Source organism: Macrobrachium nipponense, chromosome 20, assembly GCF_015104395.2.
Source record: "Macrobrachium nipponense isolate FS-2020 chromosome 20, ASM1510439v2, whole genome shotgun sequence".
Classification (NCBI taxonomy): domain Eukaryota; kingdom Metazoa; phylum Arthropoda; class Malacostraca; order Decapoda; family Palaemonidae; genus Macrobrachium; species Macrobrachium nipponense.
In genome coordinates, this window is record NC_061089.1 from 20,862,561 (window position 1) to 20,872,719 (window position 10,159).

Consider the following 10,159-nt stretch of genomic DNA (forward strand, 5'->3'; position numbering starts at 1 on the left):
AGCTCCCATTCCCTTAGGGACTGTACCAAGGTCGACCTGCTACATTGTCTAAAGGTGCTCCGAACATCATGTAGGCTGAGAAGAGAGAGAGAGAGAGAGAGAGAGAGAGAGAGAGAGAGAGAGAGAAAAGTGGTCAGAAGGCTGAAGAAAAACCTACTTGCAATATCTAGTAGGTAAAGTGAGCATCCCGAACGAGACAGGCATCACATCAACACCTGGAGGGAATATTCAGCTATACGACCATATGAGCCTTGTTCCATTCACCGAGTCCACCGACGGCACAAAACAGATATTAAGGCGAACAAATAGCTGCGGTCTAAGATGCAGATAAGCTGCCCTCCGGTAACTGGAATCCCTACAACACGCTGAATGGCAGAACAACGCTCCTTTCCGAAGTCCTAAATTTTCAGAGTAACGATTCCTTTCTACCTGAAACGACATCTATTTTCTCTCTTTACTTTTCTCCTGGTTATTTGGGCCTGTCTTATTATCCAAGCAAGGCTGTATAATCGACGATAGAATTTTAGATTCCAATACAAACTCTATTCTGTTTTACTGACGTCACGCCCATATATAGACACGGGTTTCTGTCCATATATGTAGATGGGTCTGGAACGCAACGCCATGACAGAGTTCAGCGCTGCACCCACGTCTTTTAATAGCAACTTGGTTTCTCTTCAACGTTCAGTGACGCTGGCCACTGCTTTCATAGCATGGCACACAATGGGAATTTCATGTCTGCAGTTGTATTCTCCAGTCAACGCAGAAGAAAAAAACCGACAGGACAGTGGAAAGTAGACGTTGCCTCCGGTATTGTTCATTTCCATAGACTCATGCTATGGCAGAAGAAAAATAAAGGCAAAAACCTAACGGTTTGGAAACAATGCTCCACTCTTCTCTGGATGAACGGAGCTTAGAACAAAAGTAGTCAGTGACACAACACTGACACGTCTCCGTAACTAAACGATTATCATCAGATGAACCAACTCCGACTTATTTAATATATATATATATATATATATATATATATATATATATATATATATATATGAGAGAGAGAGAGAGAGAGAGAGAGTGAGTTGAGGTCATTGTAGTGGTTCCCTGTATTATTACATCAGTTATTGTCTTCCTACTTGACGCGAAGTCAGGAACCAGTCGTAAGGTATCACCTCCGTATTTAGGTTGTCAATTCAGTTTTCTGCGTCTTATTTTCATATATAAAAACACAGTACTTGGCGATTCAGACTATGAACAAACTGGTTAATCACAAAGTGAAAGACCATGAGAGATAAGATGAGAATTAATGTTGTGTATGAGTTACCACATTACGGGGGAAATACATCATATATTGTGGGTAGTATATAAAAAACAAAGACAGATAAGTAACTCTGCGTATAAATGGCGCAAATGGAGATATTCTGTTGTGTTATGTGTCGCTGGACTGATACTTTGAAGAATTGTTCCCAGAGGTCAGAAAAGAGGCAAATATGAATGATGCAAAATGGATGAACTTATTATAAATTTCAAAGTACATATCAAAGCGAATGTTGAGGATGTAAGAACGTCAGTTAAAAGGCAACGAGATTGAAAGGCACCAGGATTTGATGGAATTGCAAATGAGATGTTGCTGCATAATGGTGATAGTGTAGCTGAGTGGCTAACTAGGATTTTTAAGGTCTATCTGGATAAGAGAAGACGTAAGAGAAGTTGCCCTTTTTGTAAGGGCAAAGAAAAAGAAATCTGAATACAAGTTAAAAAGGCCATGATATGAATGAATTTACTTGGGAAGGTGTATGGATGATTTTAATTGAGAGTAAGGAGGATAATAGAAGGATTTGCAGCTTTTGTTAAGGAAGAGTCGGTGTCTTGAAGTGACTTGTGGGAGAAGTTTGAGAGCAATGGAAAAATGCCTCATTTAACGTATATGGACTTAAAAGAAGAGATGATAAAATTGATATTTCTTATGAAGGAGTGAGAGAGGTTTTAAATGATGACATTGAAAGTGAAGCTTTTGTAAGGATATGCAGATAGAAAAGTCTCTTGTTTTTGTACAAATTATTCTCAAAATAGTGAATTCTGTCTTTACAGCTAGCAGCTGCCTTATACCTTTGTAGGAGTGATGCGAGAAGTCAGGAACAAAGGGATGGCAAACACTGTGAAATATTTGATGTTTACAGAGGATACAATGTTAGTTGGTGATTATGATGATTAGTTGGCGAGGCTGGTGAAAGCAATAGATTTTAGTACAGATGGTGGAAGAATGGAAGTGGTTGGTCCATATAAGTCTATGACATGTAAAGGATGATGGTTGGCTAAGAAAAACACATTTTTTTATATGTGAAGCAAATAAAATAGCAGACTCTAAACAAAAGATTAAGAGAGAAAGGCTCTTCTTTAATAGCAAAAGTCTGGATTCAAGAAGGAATTGTGCAGCCAAGTCTTTATGTTAGTGAAGTGCGCAGGTAGCAGCTGTTGTAGATGCGTTTATCAGTCAAAGGATTGTAGTAGTAGCATTAGTGACTGTTGCTTAGTTTGCTGAGGAGCCACCCTAAAATAAGAAAACACACACACACGCACGCACACACACACACACACACACACACACACACACACACAATATCTTAGTAAAGACGAAAGCGCTTGGATTTCTGACTATCATTTTCCTGTGGTATTCGCTTATTTATGAAGTCACGTGCATCTACTGTGATTTTTTAATGCATATATATATATATATATATATATATTATATATATATATATATTACTGATACATGAGCTTATGAATGTCCATTTTTGTATTTACTTAGTGGTGAGTAGTAGCATGAGCGTTGGAATCGGAGATATGTTTGAGTGATGAAGCTGCAACGTTCGTTCCGCTTTATTTGAACAACAATATTCGCAGTCTTTTCCAATTCTTGTATTGTCTTTTGATGAACGAGCAAATTCACGTACATGAACATTAGCCACACTCACTACAAAGTTATTAGAGTTCGTCAAATCCTTTGTTTGTTTCTGTGGCTCTCATAATATATTCTTGACTATTCAGTACATGTATGTTTGGTTAGGATATTCATGTAGCAATTTGCGTTTTCTCTTACGCTTACTTAACATATAGAGGGTTTTAGCAACAGATTGAAGCAGATAATACATAACTGAGTTGATGAATACAGAGATTTAACATTATACTACCAGTAATAAGCAGAAACATTGCTTTGGTGACTCAATAGTAATTATAGTTTACAAAAAGGGTATTTTAGTAGAAAATGCGTAGCTGTGTTAATGAATACATGGAGATTTATCCTTATACCACCATTAATAAGGAAAAATTTTCATATAGTTTATGAAAAGAGGAGAGTATTAATTTGTTAATTTATCTGTTTTTATGATACCTGACCTCTTTCTATATTTCCAATTACCTTCTCTTACTTCTTTCGAATGAACACCATATTCTTTGGAAGCTTGAATTTCAAGACAGTGGTTCATCTTTAAATGTTAATAATAATAATAATAATAATAATAATAATAATAATAATAATAATAATAATAATAATAATAATAATAATAATAATAATAATAATAATAATAATAATAATAATAATAATAATAATAATAATAATAATAATGAATACAGAGAGATTTAGCCTTATACTGCCAAAGATAAGCAGACATATTCCTATAGTGACTCCATATGAATTATAGTTCATGAAACAGAAAAATAATTTGGAAATGCTGTCGATCGAGTTAGTCGACGGAAAAGAGCCGACTCCGCTGTCCGGCTGATGATCAATCAGGACTTCCACTTTAATAGAGAGGCTATTTCTCATGCTCATTGGAAACGCCAAGTGACCGGCCGTTGTCATGTCCGTCAACGCCGGTTGGGGCTCGTTATGTGGTGCCTGGGAATGTTATTTTGCTCTCTCTCTCTCTCTCTCTCTCTCTCTCTCTCCTCTCTCCTGAAAGTTATTCAGCAGTCTCATTTCCCATGTCTTTCTTTCCTGAAAGAATTATTCACTTTCTCTCCCTTTCCCATGAAAGAATTGTGCTATTTCTACTACTTCTCTCTCTCTCTCTCTCTGTGTGTGTGTGTGTGTGTGTGTGTTTGGATGTCTCCCTCTTTAATTCACAATTACAGTGAATATATGTTCACCTCTCACACGTAATGTTTAGTCTAGAGCATTCCATAAACCATCTCGGGAGGTTTGCTCTCTCATGTACCAAATGTTCCTTATGGATTTAATGTAAAAGTATAACCCCGGTTGCTTCTTTTGAATCCCATTTGATCAGTTCTGTTAAAGCGATGGCTCGGTTCATTTTAATTCCGGAAGCCACAGTCGTTCTGAGGTTGTTGAAAAAACTATTCAGACTGAAATATCGAGTCGTGCTGTTTAAAGCGAATCTCAAGATAAGAGTACAGGTCCGTTGAATGTTTATTTATGTACATTTAGATAAGAAAACACACATAACGCTTTGATTTAATGTGCATCTCATAGGCATTTTCATGAATGGTCATGAATATGTTGTTATTCATTGTATGTTTGGACCGGGGTATGCAGTCTATATGCGTGCAATGTGCACCTTCAAAAGTGACTATGACGAAAATTTTATAAATGTTATTCAGTTTCCTATTATAAAAATATTTTAGTGACTATGCTATTTGATCATATGCATAGGTAAGAAAGCAGAACAAATGGTACTGGTGAACACTCACTTTATGAGATCTTTTTTTTATATTTTCACCTAAAACAGAACTTCTGTACGATGACCATCACAAAATAACTCAGCCTTTTGAAATCATTCACTCTGATCCTAGGTTTTGTGTGTGTGTGTGAGAGAGAGAGAGGAGGAGAGAGGAGAGAGTAGAGAGACGAGGAGAGAAGACTGAGAGAGAGAGAGAGAGCGTGCGTGTGTTATTTGTACGCCCAGCTTATTGAAGGTGATAGTGTTTTATGAAAAATGCAGCCAGCATTCGACCAGGAATAGCATAAGAGACTTCCCGCAGCTTACTTATATTCTTGTTATGCCAAATAACCCGTTATGTATTACGGTTATGTTGGCTTGCATGTTTATTTGTCTGTCTTAAAGGCTGCCAGGAATTCTGCACTGAATATTAATTCTTCGGGTTTCTTTCCTGAAGGAAGATGATACCCGGAATTCTCTCTCTCTCTCTCTCTCTCTCTCTCTCTCTCTCTCTCTCTCTCTCTCTCTCTCTTATTTTGATGATAACAGAACACTACATATTTCTGGTTTTATTCTTACTCTACTTAAATGTTCCTTTGAATGTTACATTAAAAAAAAAGTCTAGCTTATGAATTGTATTGCAATATACAATGTTTATCGGCGCCTCATGAAAGGTTCTTGCTGGAACTTACGATCTCATTTCAGCTAGCAAAGGTTTCAAATTATGCTGGGTTTCGAAGCTTAAATGTATCTAAAATGGACATATATTAGCATGTATGAATGACCGCATACATCAACAAACACACTCACATATTCGCGCGTACGCACACATATGATATATATATTTACATACACACACACACACACACATATATATATATATATATATATATATATATATATATAAATATATATATATATATATATAATTTGTGTGTGTGTTTGTTTGTATTACATAAGCGTGAGGCTAATGCATTGCGGTTGTTTGCGCGATTTGTAAGCTATTCTTGTTTTCTGGGCATAAAAAAGTGCCCCACAACCACATCATCATTAAGGTTGTCAACTCCAATAGAGTAAAGTGAAGGAGCGGCGCAAGAAGTGGCTTCAACTTCCGCCAAATTAGATACGCCCACCAAGCATATGCTCACGTTAATGGTCATTGGGGTTCTATGAACTAAACGAAAACTGGAGTTCGACCTCGTTTCCGTTTGTGTGATTATGTATAGAAGCCAACACATACACACACACACACACACACACACATCACACACACACACACACACACACACACACACATATATATAGATATTTATATTGTATTATAGATATATATATATATATATATATTAAATATAGTGTGTGTGTGTGTCTTATTAAAAACTGCTATGGCGAGAGAGTCAAGTAGAATTCCCATTCTCTTATTTGAGGATGGCTTTCGGTTCCCGTTGCCATTATATTTTTGCTTCACTTCAATTGTCTCTTAATAAGGGTGAATCCAGTGAAATACCGGCAATTAGTGGCATATTTAGTCTTTAGCCGCTGAATCAAGAAGTAATTCATGTACTCTCAGTTACTATTTATGTAGAATGTCCATCAGGAGCACATCGAACCTTCCTATGCGCACAGAGCCACTCGCCTCTCTCTTTCATCACCTTCGCACTTTGTGGATGGATATTAGGTCCATTCCATTCTAGTTCCTCTTTCACATAATATAACCAGCACTCTCCATGCTGTCCTTTCACCACTCCTCCCTGCCCTGATTCCCTTCCTATGACAGAGCCATCTCTGAACGCTTTGATGTATATTTTCATCTGTACTAACATATTTACCATTTTGCCGTACATTTGTGTTTTCATTATTGTAACCCCTCTTACGCTGTATGTAACTTACGAATTTTTCATCTCAGATTCCTTCCATATTTTTTTTTTCATTCACATTCAGCGTCTATGCTTCATTTCCATGATGGAATAATACCTCAACAATCCTTGTTGTATTCTAACTTTTGATTCCAGAGATTCTCTTTGGTAGTCTTCCTGCTACTTTACTTTCTTTCATCCTGTTAAAATTCGTATTTACTCTCAATGGTATACAAAGCAAACACGTCCATTTGTCACCAATACTTGCAAAATATACGTTACTCCATGTTCCTGCCTTCCGCTTACCATCATAAACTGCTTCTTAGTAACAAACAATTTCAGCTTTTCCTTTTAAAATGCCTGCAGACTTTCACCAGCTTCTACTGATTCTCTTCACTATCACCAGCTACCGCTTACCATCTGCAAACACTGGCTTATCTACATCCTATTTGTGACACCTTTTGTTCAACCACAAATTTGCTCCAACTGTCCTTCGTGGACCTCTCTCTTCACTCCATCCATAAAATTATAAAACGTCCTTGTCTCAGATTCACTTCTAAATAAAATCATTCTCCCTGATGTCAACATATTTCAAAATCCGGCTTTGCAGTCCTCACAAAAACACTTACTGTATCAAGCCCTCTGTCACCTTTCTTCCTATATTAATCTAAGTCTCGTTACGTACCTCAGAAAAATACTAAATTTTATTTCTTTTTTTAATATCTTTGGAACTCTTCCCTCACCCAAACGAACAACATGTACCCTTCGCATATTCAGTTACAATATCATCTTTGTAATCCCATCAGCTATTGGGTTCTTTCTATTCCTCAGTTATTCGATTGCTCTCGTTACAACTTCAGTATTTATTTACCCTCAGATGGCATCGCTCCACGTGCATCTCTTGTACTGAGATACATTTACTTATTAAAGTCTTTCTTACTTTCTGTACGGCAAATGGTTCTTTCATAAAGGACATGCTGAAATTCCTTCTGTCTCTTTCTCTCTCTCTCTCCTCACACACACATTATAATATATATATACATATATATATATATATATATATATATATAATATATATATATATATATCTGTGTGGGTGTGTGTGTGTGTGTGTGTGTGAGAGAGAGAGAGAGAGAGAGAGAGAGAGAGAGAGAGAGAGCAAAAATATACTGGGATTGTACCTTTTTGTTTGATACATGAGAGGTTACATCCCACTGTGGTTTAATTAGCGAATCTCGCGTCCTTTTCCGAGAGAGAGAGAGAGAGAAGAGATAGAGAGAGAGAGAGAGAGAGAGAGAGAGAGAGGCAAATATATTTTGTCTTCTTTACTAAACTGTTTCAGTGTTGGTTGTGGCCCAACTGACACTATAAAATAATTATTAGAATTTAAGCCCTAAAAACAAATAGGAAAATGTCGCCATACTCAGAGAGTTAGCAAAGGCAATTAGCTCTGATTAGCATAATAAGAGTTACAAAGGATGTATCGAATTATTCGGACACACACAAACATTATATATATACAAATATATATATATATATATATATATATATATATATATATATATAATGTTATTTAACAGAGGCTACGGTATTTGTCGTGGAATTGTGCACAATCTCTGTTATTTAGAGAAAACGTCACCTCACACACACAGACAGAATAGAGAGAGAGAGAGAGAGAGAGAGAGAGAGAGAGAGAGAGAGAGAGAGAGAGAGAAAGTATTGTGACAATCATTATAACAAGGTCAAATACGTCTCGAGTAGTATCAGGTCGTTTACAAAAATATTCCTATACTTTCCAAAACATGCAAACTTGTATTACAGATTATTATGAGTGCATTTCTTAAATTCTACAGAAATTTCTAAATAAACTGATATCGTATTCGTCTCATATTTGTAATTTACGCAGAAATAACCGACACAAATAGGTGACATGAATGAGCAAAGTCGTTACATCCAACATCTCTCAGTCAGCCCTCACTTGAGATTATTGCTCTTGATGCATAGAAATAGACTTACGAAAAAGAAATTATTCTAAAGTTCCTTAGTAGGTCAAGGGTCACTCCGAGAAGGGATGTCCATCTCAAAAGAGTCAAAGGGAGAGAAAGATCACGTTACCTGGACGCGGCCATGAAAACAATCCGCCATGATGCTGATTTCTAAATTGTGTCTGCTATCACTTCTGTTTCGATCTACTTACTATTCTGGCCGAAATACCTCTGTGCGCACAAATATTTCCAGCAAACTGGACGGGAAAATGCCTAGCACTAACCGTGTGGATGGTCTGCAGTATCCTTCCCGGATGGTGTTCCGTGGCAAACTGAACTACTGAAGTTACTGAACCAAACTCCCCCCAATACCCAACCGTTAGGGACCCAGGTAACCTCCCAGACAGAGACTCCAAGAGATCATCAGTGACTAAGCGACGGGTTCGGTAGGATGGTGGGGGTTACCTGCTGGACAGGCCAAGGTAAGGAAGTGGTAAAGGTAGGTCTCTCTCTCTCTCTCTCTCTCTCTCTCTCTCTCACAGACAAGCATACGTACGAACAAGGTATAGTATTTCTAAAAGATGATTTATGCTGCGTATCAAACGTCTTAGGTTTCTCTGCAGTACTTCATTTCAAGTCACCAGATTGTTCCTCTCCCGTAACCGTCCAGGACTCCAGGTATCTCTTCTAAGAAATTATAAGAAAAGGGGTTAAACGCCAGAACCGGTCGCACCCTTGTCTTCATCTTCCATTCCTATCACTACTCTCCCATAGATCTTGGTAGCTTTGAAAAAGCACAGCCGCTCCAATAATCAAGAATTTCATAGAAGGTTTGTCGATCAATGTTTTTGCGTTAATGAGTCGCAATTAATTCTTACAATAAACGGGAAGAGAGATGATTCGTGAAGCAGTCAGAACAAAATAATGTTCAGGCCTTGTATTAAAGAAACCTTGGACCTTCAGATTGCTTACTGAGCGTTTCAAGGATGTTTATGATAAACGCTTGAGGATTCTGCAAACGGATGGAAGTCAGTGCTGTAGAAGTTCCATGACAGATGCTAAATCGTTTTCTCCTGTTATTAAGTTAAACAGGTCTCTTGCTAGCACAGGCTCTTGCTAAGTATATAACCCTTATCTCAAGCTATTGAAGTTTCCTTTTCAGCCATTTGTGACCTTGTAGCAAAAATCTTTAGAATGTTAAATTCACAAAATTAACCATTTTAAGGAGGGATTCCCCCCTCAAGTTGAAGAACTTTCTCCTAGAAGGATTTTGTTTTCAAGAATCTGTAGGAATGGCTCACTGAGAGTGTATATTTTAGTTGAAATAAGATAAAGTGAACCTGATGGACGTTGTATACCTTATTCTATAACGACACATATTCTTAACACATTCAAAAATATTAAATTCACAAAAATCTAAAGAAATTTTTCATTCGCTTTGGTGTATTATAAGTTTTGAAGTTAATATTAAGCATTCTCTCAAATATCCACACACACACACAAAAGGAAATAACTTTCAATTTAAAACACTTTCATTCCAAACGTCAACAACAATTTCCCCACATATGCCAGAATCTTTGTTATACCTGCATTACAGATGATCTTTGGAAATCAGAATACTCACAGATTTAAAACACTGAAT

At 37.0% G+C, this 10,159-nt stretch overlaps 1 protein-coding gene across 3 annotated transcripts in view; it reads right to left on the minus strand.

Moving 5' to 3' along the window:
* Positions 1-8,968, minus strand: part of LOC135222948 (follistatin-related protein 1-like) — a 44,720-nt gene extending 35,752 nt beyond the window's left edge. Inside the window, exon 1 of one of the 3 annotated variants that reach the window (XM_064261422.1) lies at positions 8,730-8,968. Coding sequence is in view for 1 of the 3 variants with exons in the window: in XM_064261403.1 (XP_064117473.1) it covers positions 8,648-8,677 (30 nt within the window). In the remaining 2 variants the exon portion in view is untranslated. Of the gene's footprint in view, positions 1-8,647; positions 8,693-8,729 lie in introns of those variants that run through there. The other 2 variants (XM_064261414.1, XM_064261403.1) reach the window with 2 other exon arrangements.
* Positions 8,969-10,159: the final 1,191 nt, after the last annotated feature.